This window comes from Hylobates moloch, unplaced genomic scaffold, assembly GCF_009828535.3.
Source record: "Hylobates moloch isolate HMO894 unplaced genomic scaffold, HMol_V3 SCAFFOLD_18, whole genome shotgun sequence".
NCBI classification, from domain to species: domain Eukaryota; kingdom Metazoa; phylum Chordata; class Mammalia; order Primates; family Hylobatidae; genus Hylobates; species Hylobates moloch.
The window spans coordinates 37,726,354-37,744,760 of NW_026652293.1; the positions used below are offsets into that span (position 1 = coordinate 37,726,354).

An 18,407-nucleotide genomic window follows, 5' to 3' on the forward strand; every position below is an offset into this window, starting at 1 on the left:
CTGTTCTGAAATTTATAAGCTAACAGGTGTAGAGCATCTTGACAGGTCATTGGCAAATCTGGGAAGAAGAGAAGTTAAAATGAGGGGGTAATGGCTGGGAAACCTTTAGCAAGAAGTTTAAAGTGTATTTCCCATCAAAACCCCCAACATATTATTTTAATTTCACAAATGAGTAAAGACGCAGCTCAAGCAATTTGCCCAAGATTAAACAGCTAATAACTAGCATGTCCAGGAATCAAACTCAGATCTCACACCAAAGATTATATATACTTTTAACATAAATTTTAACATAAAAGATGTAATTTTGATATTCCACTAAGATTCTCAAAATGGCATAATGCCTGTAACTTTTTTTTATTATTCTTTAGCACATCTGAGTTTTGGACTTTGAGAGAACTAGACGAAACTGTGTGTACAGATTTGTTTTGGGCAAGAGGCTTAAATTAGTCCCGTGGAGTGACTTTCCTGAAGCAACAGTGGAGTTTCAAAAACAACCAAATAATTCATATTTGAGTTGCACCTTAGAATTCACAAAACCTTTGTATGTACATTATTTCATTCAATCCTCATAAAATTCTCTGACATAGCAGATATTGGAATTAATCCCACTTTACTGGCGAGAAAACAGTTTTAGATAAGTTAAGCAGAATACATGATAGTGTACAATTAATTATGAAATTGAGATTTGAAGCAAAGTCTCAAAGTCTTCACTTCCAACCCACTACTATGAACTGAAGTTATGTGGTAAAATTAGGTAGCCACCAAGTGGCCTGACTTCCATTTGGAACTCATTGTAAGTTGAAAATATCATCAGTCAAAAATGCATCTGATCCACCTAACCTACCAAACGTCACGGCCTAGCCTAGCCTACCTTAAATGTGCCCACAACACTTACCTTAGCCTATTAGTTAGGGAAAATCATTGAACACAAAGCCTAATTTATAATAAAATGTTGGAAGATCTCATGTAATTTATTAAATATAACCTACCAAACATCATGGCCTGGCCTAGCCTACCTTAAATGTGCCCATAACACCTACCTTAGCCTATAGTTACGGAAAATCATTGAACACAAAGCCTAATTTATAATAAAATGTTGGAAGATCTCATGTAATTTATTAAATACAGTACCCTGTATTGTACATCACTGGTCGTTTACCCTCGGGACCGCATGGTGGACTGGGAGGTGCGGCTCGCTCCTAGAGTATCATCCTGCATTTTGCTAGCCTGAGAAAAGATCAAAATCCAAAATCCGAAGTATGGTTTCTACTGAATGTGTATCACTTTTACACCACTGTAAAGTTGAACAACTGTAATTCATCATTCCACGGTAAGTCAAGGACTGTCTGTTCTAGCATTCACACCCTGTTGTTGTAACTAGCCATGGAGTGCCTGTCTCCTCCACCAGCATGAGCACCCTACGCACAAGGACTTTGTCTTACTCATCCTGTACCCCCAACCACTGTGCACAGTGCCTGGCACACAAAGAGTGTTCCATAATGCTTGTCAAATGAACACATCCACACGTCCTGGGAGGTTTCCAGAAATGCCAGCATACATTTCTTGCAGCTTCCCATCTGCAGCAAGACATTGGCCTGGACCCAGTAACCATTCCACAGATCCATCCTGAAATATCCATCCTTAGCCAGCCACTGCTAGCTGGTGACTCAAACCAGGTGAAGATCTCAGATTGACGGGCCTGTGGCTGAGATTTACAGCAACTGTGAACCTCTGCCTGACAGGTAAAGTCCAAGGGATAATGTGTGGACAGAAGCAGGATAGGACAGCCAAAAAGTGAGGGTGGTAGGAGGCACAAAGACCCTCCCTAGGCCCATCTTCTTGTCCCCTCCGTCTGCCTTCCAATGGCCTCAGTATTTGGGATAATCATAATAATCATAGAATCATCAGAATCTTCTCTTTACTAACCAGTTACAATGTCAGGCCCTACCATAAGTGCTTCACAAATTTTATTTCATCCTCACAAGAATCTTTCAAGGCAGATATTACGATTACTCTTTTGAATACCACTTCTACATATGGAGGAGCTGTCTATGGCAAACTGTGGGGTAAGTGATTTTCTCATGGATTTGACCACAAAGCGGTTGGAGTGAACTGTGGGCCCAGCCCAGAGAGGAAGCTGGGCTTTCATGACAGGTGCCAATCTTATCCCTGATTCCATCTGAGTTTTCTACACTTATTTCCCTTTTGCTTCATTTCAAAATCTTCCTTTAAAAAGCACTTCATCTTGTTCCACAGAATGCATTTTTCAAAGTCCCCATGGAGGTGGTGTAACCTAATAGTTTTATTGCTAAATCAAAAGGCCTTTCCCTGTCCCCACCCAGTTATGCCATCCCAGATCCATTTTCTGGCCTCTGAAGTCAGGGGACAATTTCACAGAGTCAAGGTGGGCACTGGCTTAGCATTTGGGTTTCAGGTTCTGTGGTTTAGAGCTGACAGGACTCTCTTCCTCAGTCAGGGCCGGGTATTTGGCCATTTTGTCTGTTTATATTTTAACAAACCTTCCCATTTTGTACAGCTCCTAAATGCCTCACCTAAGCAGGTTTAAATGTTTACCAGAATGGAAGAGATCTGTATCCCCAGGCCACTGCGGTAGGCTGCAGAAAGCAGAATGCCACACTCTGCCTTGGCAAGAACTGTCTCCTAAGCTCCTCTCTACAGGTCAACGTGCTTGAACAGTATAAAATACAGTAACTCCCTTTAAACAGTTATGCCAGAGTACATTCATCTCAATTAGGATTACCTCCTTCAAAACAATCACCTTGGGAAACAACATATTTATTCAAACAATGCTGACATCTCTCTCTTTTTAGTGGGGAACTGTTTTTACTGTCTGTGGCACTTTCTTTGAAAGTCCTCAGTCATGACAAATTTCATCCTTTGAGAACAGATTTGAACTTTGGAAAAAGACAAAAATTGGCTGGAGCCATGTCTAATGAATAAAGTGGTTGATCAAATCTTGTTACATCACTTTAGGTGAAAAATGAGGCATGACTGTAAAATAATGTGACTGGTTTTCCTAGGTGACCCATAAACCGACTAGCTGAAAGATAATTCCCATAGAGGAGTTTCAAATGCTCTGAGCACGAGACGCATCACTGGAGTGTGCGCACAGTTCCCAGAGTGGCGATTTGGCAGGGTACGATACTAATTTGGATATATAAGTTCAAATATGTTTATAAAAAAAGAAATCTGATTGCTTACCCTCATGAAAATGAAGAAGCTATTCTGGAGAAATGTCGCCTCCTTTTTTTGACAGCCTGGTCTGCTGTGGACAGAGTCTGCCGAGAAAGACACACTTATCTTCTGCAGAACTCCTTCGCCGCGCATACCACCCATCCCGGGCACACTCGCCTATCCCAGGCTGGCCCTGAGCTCCCACGGCCATCTCTTTTTCCTTTTGTGTTAGCTTTTATAACACCTAATGGTTACTGTCTGGTTTTGCATGTGTCAATCTTCCCCATTCAACTGGCAGCTCCTTGCGAATGAGGACATCTTTAACCCTCCCACGCTCAGGACAAGGCATACAGAAGCATGGGATACTAATTCCGCTGCTCCTGACACAGCCCTTACTTTGCTTCTCATGATCCTGTGGTTTCACTTGGTAAATGTAACTTCCCCTGCCTGGCAACCAAAACTGGACGTTTGGTCCATGTAAAGTCTACCCACACAAACGTAGAGACAAAGTAGACTAACGGCTGCTTAAGGCTGAAGGGGTAGGGAAGCAAGGGAGACTGGCTGCTAATGTAAGGGGTTTCTTTTAGGATCATGGAAATATTCTGAAGTTCGATTGTGGTGATGGTTGTACAGTTCTGTGAATATACTAAAAAATATTGAATGATTCACTTTAAGTGGGTAAATTATATAGTATGTGAATCGTATCTCAATAAAGTAGTTTAAGACTCTTGCACAATGGCAATGTTTGTGCCTTGGTTCCTTTCTAAAGTGGGGTTGGAATAACTGATGGCCAAGGTCTCTTCCAAAAATCTAGCTGCCCATATAAAATTAAGTTCTGTCTTCTCTCTGTAACACTATCACTTGAAAATGACAGTGATTTTCACCAAATTTGGAAGGAACGCTTAGGACAGTATAAACTATTGGTTGTTTCCCAACATCAATTCTCTGTTTCATTTAGTTTGTCAAGTCCCCAATGTTTAGCTTGACAGATGACACCCAGAATAAGACTGATATTTCACAGCCCTCCTTGCTGCTAGAGGTGGGCTTAGCTAAGTTTTGATTAATGGGACATGAGTGCAACAGATACGTTCAATCTCTGAGAAAGGTGTGCCTTCCTCCATCTTTCTCCCCCTGCTGGCATGTTGGCTGGCATGAAGGTAAGGTGGTGGGCAGCCATCCCGGACCTAGATAAGAGCAACACTCCAGGGAAGGCTGCACAACAGAAGAAAAGGGGCATGGGTCCCCGTGTATAATGGAGCCACACATTAACCCTGGACTGCCCACACCCAGGATATGAAATGAAGGGTTCCATTACTATCAACTTTTAAGTACTTTATTTAGAAACTCTGCTAACAACAGCCAAACCTAATTTTAACAAAAAAGTTGGTATTCTGTACCAAAACAGAATCTAAAACATGTGGCATCAGCATGCTTTTTATGGCATGGAAAAATTTGTTGCCTCTGATAGCATGGAAGGCAGACTACTGGCCAACCAAATTTGTAGCTTGAGACAAATGGTTGGAGAATTCAGAACATGAGTGCTTGTCGACTACCTCGTGCTACAATAAAGATGGGAGCTCAGGCAAAGGCTGGCCATTCTGTAGACAGAAATAAAGGCAGGTTGGGCTCTGCTAAGGGAAGTTTTTGTTTTTTTTTTTACTGTGGCCTGCAAATGATGCTGCCCAAGTCCAGGAATTTGTGGCATCGCAGAGTTGAGATGACAACTATTTGTGCAACCAAGTTAAATCAGCTATACAGTAAGCAGCAGGCTTAGCAGAGAAGGCTGTGTCTAAAATCTTTCCCAGGGCCAGGTGCGGTGGCTCATACCTGTAATCCTGACACTTTGAGAGGCCAAGGTGGGTGGACTGCTTGAGCTCAGAAGCTGGAGACCAGCTTGGGCAACATGGCAAAACCTCATCTTTAGAAAAATACAAACAAGTAGCCAGGTGTAGTGGTGCATGCCTGTAGTCCCAGGCTGAGGCTGAGGTGGGAGGATCACTTGAGCCTGAGAATTCGAGGCTCCAGTGAGCCTTGATCACACCACTGCACTCAGCCTGGATGACACAGTGAGACTCTGTCTCAAAAAAATAAAAATAATAATAATAAATAAAATATTCCCCAGGATTGTCTGTCAGACAATGGGAACTAGCCCATCAGCAAAATCAGATTAAGGATACTGCCTTCGTACTAGCCTATCTTTTCCACCTGTCTCAAGGTGGCCATCAGTAATAGAGAAATCAAGGCAGGGACAAAGCATCCAATAAATACAAGTCAAAGTTTTTAGGTTTCAAAACTATCTCGGTGAGAACTTTCACTGTGATTACCAGCACATGTAACTGATCAGGACAGGCCAGAAGCCTACTAAATTTGTGAAGGTACTGTACAGTGAAAGAGCCAGGAGCCTGGCCTGCAAAAGTCACCCCTGCCTCTTTTCCTCCAACTTTCATCAGCAGGAAGCAGGTTACATAAGCTGTACAGCCCCAAAAGGACTTTTAGGGCCTTCTCCAATGCCCACTCTTACTCAATAAATATATTTACTTAATAAATATATTTACATGAGCAGGTAGATAGAGTTCCTCCCTAAGGGTGGTCCACAGGGAACTGTGGACCTACTCCATTGCCAGGACAGGAGTGCACATTCCCAGCCAGCACAATGCGACAATGTGAACACTCCTATGGCTAGTGACTGGTCTACATATGTAAATATACAACTATATCCCCTTTCTTTATACACACACACAGAGTTATGTAACTCCCTCCCTATATAGTTACACATAGTTATGTAGTGGGGATGGGGGGCCTGATAATTTGTCTTTAAGTTTACACAAGGAGCCACACATGGGCTTGATGGAGAGAACTATGAACACTGAGTACTGACTGGGTAACTGGAAGGAATTTGGGGTGCCTCCACTGGAAAGCAGTGCTGTGTTTCATGGGCAGGAAGAACAATGGGCATGGTTGTCTTCATGGCCAAAGAGGTGGACCATGGCACACAATTCTAGTGTTCCTTCTCTTCTTTAAGGTAACAGAACCACTCATTTTCAGGGGGCCATATGCCTCTCAATACAGAGTCTACATTTTCAGCCCTTCTTGCAAGCAAATGTGGCCTGCATGTTAGATCTAACCAGTGGATTGTGAGCAGTTGTTAGGTACGCAATTTCCTGATTTTAAAGGGGGAAGACACTCTGCCCCATCTCTCCCCTGTGCCCACTAGCTGAAATGTGGATGTGATGGTGGGAGTCATCTGCAACCAGATGCGCAAGGGCAACACCTTCAAGATGGCAGAGCAACAGGATTAAAGAGGCTGGGTCCCAACATCATGGATCCATCATGCCAGTCTTGGCCTGCTGACACCAGAATATTCCACAAGACAGAAAAACATCTTGTTTAATCCACTGTTGTTCTGAGTCTCTGTTACAACAGTTGATTGAACCTATAAAATTGTAAAAATTCCTTATAGGCTACGTGGTGTACATCAAATTCGCTTTGGAAGACACCTCAAACTATACTCTTTCAGAGTGGTCCAAACAGATCTACAGCGGTAAGACCAAGCCTTGACAGGGAAATCTAACAGAGATTTCAAATATAAGCCAGGTAGAAAGGCACAGGGCATAAGTGCTCCAAGTTGCATGTGTTGAATTATGATTGAGATGATTCTCATATGTGCACTCTGAGTAGCATCAAGAATGTGCAATGTAGGCCAGGTGCGGTGGCTCACGCTTGTAATCCCAGCACTTTGGGAGGCCGAGGCAGGCGGATCACAGGTCAGGAGATCCAGACCACCGTGAAACCCTGTCTCTACTAAAAATACAAAAAATTAGCCGGGCGTGGTGGCGGGCGCCTGTAGTCCCAGCCCCTCGGAGAGGCTGAGGCAGGAGAATGGCGTGAACCCGGGAGGCGGAGCTTGCAGTGAGCCGAGATTGCGCCACTGCACTCCAGCCTGGGCGACAGAGCGAGACTCCGTCTCAAAAAAAAAAAAAAAAGAATGTGCAGTGTAGTCACATCATACAAGTATTTACCTTGCACAAATTTAACTGTTGTATATAGAACTTTCAGGGAGACAAAGAAGAAAAGAGTGAAATTTAAACAGCATGGGCAATTCTGCCACCATTTCACCCAGTGACCACAGGCCCTAGCTCGGTCTTAGTCCCCACGTTTCTCAAAGTATGGGCATTTTGAGTGTCCTTCTGCTATTTAAAGACATACCCTGTTGTGTTACACGTTGTTCTCCAATGTGGTACTTTCCTATGGGACTTTAAGATGATTTTGACTGAAGTTTCATCTTCCACTCGAACTCTAAAACCCATTCCACTGTAAAATGCAATTTCGTCTGTTAACTAGAAGATAGTTAATGGCTTGCCCCCATTGATCCTGGGAAGCCATCTGGTCTTAGGATTCTGTTCTGCTGACTCAGTTTTCATTTTTTACGTGGAACATTTAAGGAATAAAAACCAATGTGCCTCGAGGTGGATTTTGCCTTTTGTTTTACATTGTGATTCCAGAAACTGGTTTTAATTCAACCCAGTAGTAAGAAAAGTAGCTCTGACTTACATAGCAAGATCTCTGCACTTCCCTACTCCACATACTCATTTCCTGCTTAAAACTTTGCCCAGATTGGCATTATCCTCAGCCACTCTCAGTGGGAACCTGGTATTTGGAACATGGCCCAACACCTCTTACATTCTAGGAAAAGTGGGGGCAGTTCCCTGGCTCTTTTCCTGACTTTGTGACCTGGGACACCTGAAAGGTTTGCTGTAGACAGGAAATAAGGCCATGCATGTGGCAGTAACTTGTAAAATAGAAAACATGAGGTACATTTTTAGTGCAGTTGCTCCTTGTAGAGTATGAAACAAAAATATGGAGTTGGGGGGCAGTGAGGCGAGCTTTCTCTTCAACATGCCAAATTCTCTCACCTCTGGTTCTGCCTGGAACATTCCTCTCTGCTCTTCACCTTCAGGTCTGGTTTTAGTTGTCATTTCCCTACTCCCTCTGCTGGAACCAGGCACGCCTCCTTTGTGCTTTCCTAGCCTCCTTTGCTCACCTCCATCCCAGTGCTGACAGCACCTTGTGGCAGTTCTCTACTTGTCCGTAACCCACCTAGCCTCCAACACAAACCTTCACCTTAAGTCCCAAGCATGTGAGGACTGGGCCTGTATTGTTCTCTGCTGCATCCTAGGAGATCACCATAAAGTTTCACCAATCAGCTCATTTTGAGCTCCCTGCCAGTTTACAATCCTCTCACTTGTCAGTTTAGCCCCCAAATGGCTATGACACCATGCAGATTAAGCCCTCTGGACTCATACAGTGTAGTAGCCATTTCAATTCACTCTTGAGCAACAGAGATGCTTGTGGGCATATTGGAGTACAACATACGGGACTGATATTTGGTCAGAAGGACTTTTGTCACTTACCTCATAACCCTACATGTGGTGACCTGGTTAGAAAATACTTATTGGGCTGAATCAATCATACTCAAAGCAGCCAAGAACAAATTCATATATTAGTTGCCAAAATAATCCATATGGTATAAATGGATACGAAAACAAAATTTCACCTTCCCTGCATGCCCTTAAATGGCAGTTTAAAAAGAAGAAACTTAAATGTGTGAAGATTCTTGTATAGTATAGATGGTCCTATTCACCCAGCATGGTATAGATTGGTATTTCCCAAAATTGTTCTGTTTGGGGTCCTTTTACAAACTGTCAGGACTCGTATATGAAAAGCTCTGAAACTCCTACTTAACATTGCCCAAGCCAGTTTCTCCATGCTATTAACCAGGATATTATAACAATCCCCAGAACTACTTGCTCTGGGATATATTTATTTATGGAAAAGACCAACCAGATGAAATATCAGAAGACTGGAGTCCCTGTTCCAACACCATTAGCATACTGGACAAGTCAACCAAATATTTCTGTCCTACCACCTATCGCATTTCATCCTTCAAAAACACTTTGGGGTACTCATGGAGAAAAAAAGAACATCTTTCCAATATGAAAACATAATTTTCCAAGTGTTTCTGATTCATGATTAAATCTTTATTGGCATGACTTAATTAGCATTCCCCACTGTGTTAATTCAGGGCTGTCTTTGCACCTTGGGGAATCAGCTCAGTGGTGATTTGGAGAAGCTACAGGAAGGAGGACTTCCAACAGCTAAAGTTTAAAAAACTAAACAAAACCAAACCCAGCTTACATCCATCCACATATCCCAACACTAAGCACAGCCTTCTCACCCTTTCCAACAACTCCCTATGCTGCCCCCTTGTGATTTATTTCCGCTTTGAGGACCACAGGGGAGAAAAGTCTTCTCCACAGTCCTCCCAACCGAAGCCCTTGGCTAGCCATTATTTACTTAACACACTCAGGAGCCATTTTTTCAAAGGTGGATCCCAACTGTGAGCACAGCTTCAAAGTCAACAGAGTAACTGGCTATGTCTCTGTGGGCCTCAAGGGAACTTGGAGGAGAATAAAGGGATCAGTTCAAACTTTCCTGCTTCACTTTCTTAGAAGTGTAGCTCAGTCAAATCATTCTCCTGAAAGCTCTTCTAAAGTCTAAAGGGGTCCAGACTATACCACTGTGACATAAAAATTATTTTGAGCCAAAGTCATTTAGAAATAGGCTTTTTACTAAACTCCTTCATCTGTCTTAAAAGCAGCGTGCCCCAAAGGAACACTGGAGTTTCACAACCAGGGAAGATGGACTCTTATTACCATAACTAAATAGACACTGGCATAAAACTACCACATCTCCTACCTATTCTCTTAAGGGCTGATTTATCTTCCCTAAAGTCGTGGTTTCCAGCAAATGCTCTTCTCCTCCTCCGCCTTCCCCTACTGAGATGATGTATAGGCCCCCAAGTCTAACTGCCTCCTGTCACATTTTTCTGTAAACTCCCACAAATGTCTTTGTGTTGCTCATTTGTCTTTTACATTTAATTTGCAAGCCCCCAACATATAACCTAGGAGGGTAGATGAAAAGTTTTCCCTACCCTAGAGTCCAAGAGAGAAAAAAATTATTGTTAAATATTAGATCAATGCTGATTACACATCTTATTATCCCAAGATAAATTTATAATAGAATAATACTTATAATCTGTATGTAAAATGTCATAGTATATTGGGACGCTTTATACAATAAAATGTATGCTACATTTATTTACCTGAGGCATAATTTTATAACATTAAATGATTATATGTGTTTATCCTTTCCATCTAACTCTTCCTCTGTCTGGAAGTCTTTTCACGGATATCTGCATGGCTCACTCCTTCACTTCATTCAGGTCTCTGCTGTCATGAGGTTTATCAGACATCCCAATTGCTGCACTAAAACGAGCAGCCCATCCTCTAATGCTGTCCCCTTTACTGGGTTTTATTTTTCTTCAGAGAACTTATCTTCATTTGACATGTTTATCATCTGTCAGGCTCAACGAGAACCCCACAGCTCTGTAGAGCAGAAACTTTGTTCAATTCACTGTTGTATCCCTAGTACCCAGAACCTAATAGGTGCTCAATAAATATTTATTGAATGAGTCACTCTTTCCAAAACAGTAGAGCACTCTTCCCTATGTTATCTTGTTTACAAAAACAAAAACCCTCTATCTCAAAAAGGGAGAATGTTTTTCTTTTTATTAGACAAAATTTCATGAGCATTAGATTTGATTAAAAAAGAAAGAAAAAGGAAAAAGATGTTTCACCAAGAGCATTAGTGAAGCCAAGAAAGAGAAACTCCCAAGGAAGTTGATTTAAATATTTTATGTAACAAACATTGTTTAGTGACTAAGTGCCTGGCTCTAAAAAAGAGTCCTGCCTATTCCCTCTTTCTCACTTCTCTCAGCAGGTCCCCTTCCTGAAGGGCAGCCCCATCTTCTATCGCACACTATCCGCTCTTCAAGACATAACTGGTTTTAGGTGCAGGCACCTCTTCTTTCCCAATCCAAAATGCGCTCGCTGTCTCGCTCTCTCTCTCTCTCTCTCTCTCTCTCTCTCTCTCTCTCTCTCTCTCTCTCGCTGAGCTCAGCATGTCTTCTAATTCTGTTCTTTGTATGTCTATGTGTTTCTTCTGTCTTATCTCCCCCAAAAGATTGTATGCTCCTGGATGGAAAGGACAATAGGTTACCCATCCTGGCATTCAGTGCTGATTCAAAATCAGAAAGTGTAAACACGGGGAGAACAATTGTTCAAAGCCCACCATAATTCATTTTATATTTATTTATTTATTTTTGAGACAGGGTCTTGCCATCGCCAAGCCTGGAGTGCAGTGGTGCAATCACAGCTCACTGCAGCCTTGACCTCGCAGGCTGAATGTGATCCTCCTACCTCAGTCTCTCAAGTAGCCGGGACCACAGGCGCCTGCGACCACACTAGGTTAAGTTTTTTTATTTTTTGTAGAGAAGGGGTTTCACCATGTTGTCCAAGCTGGTTTGGAACTCCTGGGCTCAAGTGACCCACTCAAGTGCGGTAAGCCACCATGCCTGGCCTCACCATAATTTAAAAAGTGTTTTCTTTTTTGTTTTTTTTTTTTAAAGTGGGGGTTACAGCATATTAAAAAGTGACTTGGGCCAGGCGTGGTGGCTCACGCCTGTAAACCCAGCACTTTGTGAGGCCGAGGCGGGCAGATGACGAGGTCAAGAGATCCAGACCATCCTGGTCAACATGGTGAAACCCCGTTTCTACTAAAAATACAAAAATTAGCTGGGTATGGTGGTGCGCGCCTATAGTCCCAGCTACTCGGGAGGCTGAGGCAGAAGAATCACTTGAACCCAGGAGGTGGAGGTTACAGTGAGCCAAGATCCTGCAACTGCACTCCAGCCTAGGGCAACAGAGCAAGACAGCGTCTCAAAAAAAAAAAAAAAAGTGACTTGAAGGTGTTTCTCTGCCAAGTCATCCCTGCCCCAGGGATATAAGGTTTAAAGTTAAGGTAGCAAGGTGCCTCCACCTAACTCCAACTACCCAAGAGTCTCAAAACCTTCCCTTTCCTGCTCAGTGTTCTTTTATTTTCTTTTCAGGAAATGTGAACTGCTATAGCCAGAAACATGTTCCTTCAGCAGTGTTTGCAGATGGATCTCATGAAAGATCAGAAAAGGGTGGTTCACTTCAAGCGGGAGACAGTGGAGTTCCTCCACTATAAGGCGAAGTTTGCAAAGTCCCACTAGTTTGCTCTGAGAACATGAGACCCTTAACCTCTGGGTCATGTGTTTGAGGTCCATTTTGGTGCAGGCATCACCTGACACTAAAAAAGGATCATTGTTTAGTGTGGGGTTCTTAACTTGGGATGCTTACACCCCCTTCCCCTACCTCAAGAGGTGCTTGGGTAGAATTCAGTGGGATCCATAAATATGAATGACAAAATAAACAAAACAATCTTTATTTTCACTAACATCTAACTGAAATTTAGCACCTCCTTTTATTATAAATGTAGGAAGCAAACCACAGTATTATTACTACTACTGCTACTATTACTACTACTACCTAGGAATTTATCATCAATAAAAATTATATTTTCATATCCTATTATACTTATCTCAAAATACTGAGATTGCAGACGTCTCAAAACATCATTTATACTCACCACTACTCTGAAGTAAGGCAGTATTAAATCCTCCACAAATCTTGCTATCTAATATGTCAGTAAAGAAGCATGTATCTTGATATATCACGAATCTGGTTTTTTAATATTTTGATTATACTTCAGTATAATTTTGCTTCCTTTGTAATGCTTTGTATTTTGGTTTATTCACTTAAAAATAAAATTACTCTGCCCGGGCATGATGGCTCACACTTGTAATCTCAGCACTTTGGGAGGCAAGGCCGAGGCAGGCAGATCGCTTGAGCCCATGAGTTCGAGATCAGCCTGGGCAATTTGGTGAAACCCCATCTCTACAAAAAATATAAAGCAATTAGTCAGGCATGGTGGCATGCACCTGTAGACCCCAGCTACTTAGGAGGCTGAGGTGAGAGAATCAACTGAACCTGGGGAGACTGAGGCTGCAGTAAGCCACAATCGCGCTACTGCGCTGCAGTCTGGGCGACAGAGTAAGACCATGTCTCAAATTTTAAAAAATATATATTCTGAGAAGGGGCTCCACAGTTTGCACAAATGAGTAGCAAAGGAGTCGTGACAAAAGAATCCCTGTAATTTGACGACAACAACAACAACAAATACCCTCCTTACTCATAAGTTCCCACGAAGGCATTTATTTTAGTTTGCTTAGGGTGGTGATAAATCATCCTTCAAAATATGCACACATTCATTTACTTGTGAGCTTAAACTCTCCTCAATTTCTGATGCTGATCATTTGCAGAGCATTAGACCCAGAAGTGATTTTTAGAGACCAGGAATAGTTTCAACTAAAGAATTCATTGGGATTCTCTTGGACTTTTCAGTAACATGGGCCAATAAATTCCTTTTTCACTTGGAGTAATCCAAGTAAGGTTTTTGTCATTTGTACCCAATTGGGTTCTGACTAACACGGAACCCCTCTATATTGGTTGAGGCTGTTGAGGATTAGAGGAAGGTGGGAGACCATCTGGTTGGCTCATATCTGCATCGGGTTGGATTGTGTCCTAATACCAACAAAACATTGATAACACATCTGTCTGTCATGCGAATAGTTTCCAAGTGAGGTACTTGTAAATATGTTGTTTCATCTAATCCTCACAACAGGCTCTCCGGGTATGTATTATTCCCAACCTTTGTGGATGAAACAAAAAAGGATTAGAAATTTGTATTTGTATCTAATCTAAACTCCCTCAATTTGTATTCATTCTGCTGAGAATTCCTCCTACCAGACAAACCCACTTTGGGAACTCCAAGTCATTCTTTAAGACTCAATTCAGCTACCACCCCTCTATGGAGCCTCCCTCCCTTCATCTTCCCTTCCCAAGTACAGTCCTTCGGGTTAAAGACACCTGCACATCCCTCCATCACAACACCTGACACATTGTGCTGTCTGCTTGCTCCTGTCTATCACCCCTCCCAGACTATGTCTTTCCCAAGGGCAAAAATATTTTGTATCTCAAGTACAATGTCTGATGCAAAGCAAGCACATAATAAATGTTTGATGTGAATAAATTTATTGGTCACCAACTATATGCTGGCTTTAAATCAAGTGCTAGAATACAAAAGTGACTCACAGTTCAGAGCAAATAAACAAGAATTCATTGAATGCTACATAGTCCTAGGCATTGCAGATACACGTAAAACACAGGTCTGACTTAAAGAAGCTTACTCTCCAGTTGGAGGCTGTGACATGTAAACAGAAAATTTCACTAGAATTTAATATATATATTCTAGAATTATCTATGGGAAAGTAGCACTTAATAGGTGGAGAAGAGTGGTAGGGATGGGGTGTCAAGAAAGCTTTCTGAAGATGCTATCTGGACTGAATCATATCACAAGAGAAAGAGTAGCATATTTAAATCCCGAGTGAGTAGACGGAGTGAACAAAATCAGCGAACAACCTGAGCGTAGAAACCTAGGGAATAGGCCAGGCACAGTGGCTCACGCCTGTAATTCCAGCACCTTGGGAGGCCAAGGAGGGTGGATCAGCTGAGATCAGGAGTTCGAGACCAGCCCGGCCAAGACGGTAAAACCTCATCTCTACTAAAAATATAAAAATTAGCCAGGTGTAGTGGTGCATGCCTGTAATCCCAGCTACTCAGGAGGCTGAGGCAGAAGAATTGCTTGAACCTGGGAGGCAGAGGTTGCAGTGAGCTGATTGCGCCACTGCACTCCAGCCTAGGCGACAGAGTAAGACTCCATCTCAAAAAAAAAAAAAAAAAAGAAGAAGAAAGAAAGAAAAAAGAAACCTAGGGGACAGTCAATGTGCAGCCCCTGAAGGAACTTCCAAAAAGTGTGAGTAGAATCAGGAGAGTAGCAAGGCCAAGGGAGGAAGAACTTTACAAGAGTACAAAATCAGCAGTGCCAAATGCAGCAGAAAGGCCAAATAAGATTAGACCTAGAGTGTATTCCATGAATTTAGCAACTGGCAAGTCACTAGTAACTTTTGTAAGAGCAATTCTACTGGAGTAGTGGAGAGGGCAGAAGCCAGATTGCAGTGAAATGGCGAGTAAACTGCAGGTGAGAATGAGAAATAGTGAATGCAGAAAGCTTTTACAAAGGTTGGCTGAGAGAAGCGCAATAAGGCAATGGCTAAAGGGTGATGAAGTTTTAAGAACTTTTTTTTTAGTCTTAACTAATTCTTTCCTTCCCACCCCACACTACTCCCAATGGACAAATTTCCATCTGGACACCTAAAATTCCCACTCTGCTGTAAGCTCCTCAAGGACAAGTCTTGGGTCTGCATCCTCCTTTTAGTCCACACATTTCTCTGAACATGGTATTCAACAGGATCTGTTGAATGACTGACTGAATAAATGAATGAAATGCAAATTCAGCACAGGTGGTAACAGGGACATGAAGGGATCTACTGGGATACAGCTATTGTCTGTTCTTCTTTCATGGGAATTTGTGCTTGTCTGAAAATTCAGGAGCACAAAGTAAACAAATCCAGGCAATCTTCTCTCACTGATGCTTATAAATGTTTGGCCCAGGGAAGCAGATGTAGACAGCGCCCAGTTTAGATTTTGGAGCCTGGAAAACAGATCTTCGAGATCAAGGGTCCCTTCATTCTCAGGAGCTGTTCAAGTTCTTGGGATTGGCAGATCTATACTGGACTCTTAGTGCCGCCATTATAGTTTTTCTAAATTATTTAACCTACCTAAGCTTCAGTGTTCTCGTTGGCAACTTGAAGATACCCATAATAGCATCTACCTTATAGGGCTGCAGGAGGATAAATGAGACCCAGAAATGAAGCGCTTACCATGGTGCTTGGCAAATAGTACTCAATGTCAACAAAATAAGATAAAAAAGTACTGTTAAAATGAATAAAAATATCCATTTCAGGGGATGCGTTCCAGAAGAATTGGGCATAAGTCAAATCTCACTTAAAATATAGAAAACTTGGTCCTTAGAACTCCTTAGAAATGTTTTACAAAAGTAAGTGAATAATTAGCCCCAACTTATCAATCCACATTTTCTTTTTTCTTTTTTTTTTTTGAGACGGAGTCTTTCTCTGTCCCCCAGGCAAGGAGTGCAGTGGTGGGATCTCGGCTCACTGCAAGCTCCGCCTCCCGGGTTCACGCCATTCTCCTGCCTCAGCCTCTCGAGTAGCTGGGACTACAGGCGCCCGCCACCACACCCGGCTAATTTTTTTCTTTTTTTTTTGGTATTTTTTAGTAGAGACGGGATTTCACCGTGTTAGCCAGGATGGTCTCGATCTCCTGACCTCAGGTGATCCACCACCCTCAGCCTCCCAAAGTGCTGGGATTACAGGCGTGAGCCACCATGCCCGGCCCCGCATTTCCATTTATCAAATTTACTGAAAAACCTTTTTTTTTAATTTCCCCTATCCGAGTGGACTCGCCCAATCAGGTCAGTTAACTTCCCTTGGCCGGGGGCAGAACCAAGGTGTTGAGTTAATTTCCTGGCCTGCCACGACTGCTTGCTTGCGTAAGGGCGCCTTTCAGTATGTTGCCATTCTAATGAAAATTCAGCTCCAGCCCCGTCGGTGGAAGAGATCCCGGGCACCACTGGGCAAAGACTAGATTTTTCAAAAGCCTGCCCCCCAGCAAGCAGGCCGCACAAAGGGCAGGAGTTCGGAACCAAGGCAAACTAGGGGGCGGGGAGAGAAGATTGGCACCCGCCTGCTGAGATCTGCCAGCCTGACGCCCCAGGGGGATGGGTGCTCTCGCCACCCTTGCCCCACAGTGTCAGGCTCCGAGCCAGCAGGAAGCGCCAGTACTAGCCGAGAATAGCAGGGGGCGGGCCGGATGCGAGGGGGCTCTGGGCGAGGCGGCGGCAGTCTAACCTTTCCTGCTTAAGGCGACAGCACTGCGCCGTAACCGTATCTTCCAAGGCGGCAAGGTTAAGGCAAATGTCAGACGCCTCGGGAGGGGCGGAGGACGGGGAGAGGGAAAGCAGCGGCTAGAGACGGAGAGTCGGGCGTGACCTTGGGAGAGTGCGCCCGCACCTCCCCGCGTCCCGGGAGTCAGGCGAGCAGGTCTGCCGGGTCCCGTGGCCACTTTCCCCAGCCTGGCGACCTCCGTCGGGCCTCCAGGCCAGAAGAGCGAGCGCGGAGGAGGGGGAGGAGCGGGAGGTGGAGACCTGGGCGGCAGCGCGCGGAAATAGCCGGCCCCGAGCGAGGGAGGGCGCCGCGGACCGCACGTCGCACACGCGCCAGGGGGCACAGCGGCGCGGGGCCGCGCATCCCTTACCCCGTTGGCAGCAGCAATGCGGGCGATGAGCTGGATGGCCTCCTTCATGTAGAACCGGCCATCCCCGCCCACCACCAGCGTGGCTTCCTGCCGCTGCGCCGGCTCCACGGTGGAGATAATACTCTGGATGAAGTTCTCCGCGTAGTTGGCGCTGCTCTGGAACACTTTCACCCGCTTCCGCAGCCCGCTCGTGCCCGGCTTCTGGTCCGGGTACGCCTGGGTCTTAACTGTCACGATCTTCACCATGGTGGCGACTTGCTGCCGGGGGTCAGAGCGGCGGACTCCGCTGGCGGAGGGGCGGCTGGCTGGGGCTGCAGCTGCTCTGGGGTGAGGGCGCGGCGGGTGGGGGCTACGCCGCACTCTCGGCCGGCGTTTGGCCCTCCTCCTTAAAGGGACAGGGGACAGGGCCCTCCCTCCGCGCCAGCCCACCTCCTGGCAGGTCCGGCGGGAGGGGAAAGGGGAGCGGCCGTCTCTAGGCCTCCGGTGAAATGGGTGGAGCCTTACTGACTTACTCTCCCCTTCGGAATCCTACCCACTGTAAAAAGAGGCCCGCAACTCCTCCCCTAAGTGTTGGGGCAGAGGTTGGGGTAGGAACCCGGTCATAGGGCAAGGACGTGAGGCAGGGTGGAAAAAGTATAGGGTAGAATGATTTCCAGTGGTTTGGCGAATGCATCGTGTGTAAATAGCTTTCTGGAAACCTGTTGGGAGGGACAGAAGTGCCAGCCCCAGCTCGATTTCATGAGTCATAATTCTTTCTATTTCTCCCTAAATGTGAGGGCATTTGAGTTCCGTAAAGGAGTCGACTCCAAGTGTTTCCTGCTGCACCACACACTTGACTACCATTGGTGACGGTGACTTAGCTGTGACTTGCTGAGTGTAGTGTTTTTAAACCTTACTAAAGTATGGGTTTTATTTTTCCTCTTTTTATGCTTACAA

The 18,407-nt window shown here is 44.3% G+C and overlaps 1 protein-coding gene across 1 annotated transcript in view; it reads right to left on the reverse strand.

Moving 5' to 3' along the window:
* PGM1 (phosphoglucomutase 1) overlaps positions 1–17,837 on the reverse strand; it is a 67,996-nt gene extending 50,159 nt beyond the window's left edge. The window contains exon 1 of the mRNA XM_032137255.2: positions 17,472–17,837. Coding sequence (XP_031993146.1) covers positions 17,472–17,717 — 246 coding nt within the window. The 5' untranslated portion in view covers positions 17,718–17,837. The remainder of the gene's footprint in view (positions 1–17,471) is intronic.
* Between the last annotated feature and the right edge of the window lie 570 nt (positions 17,838–18,407).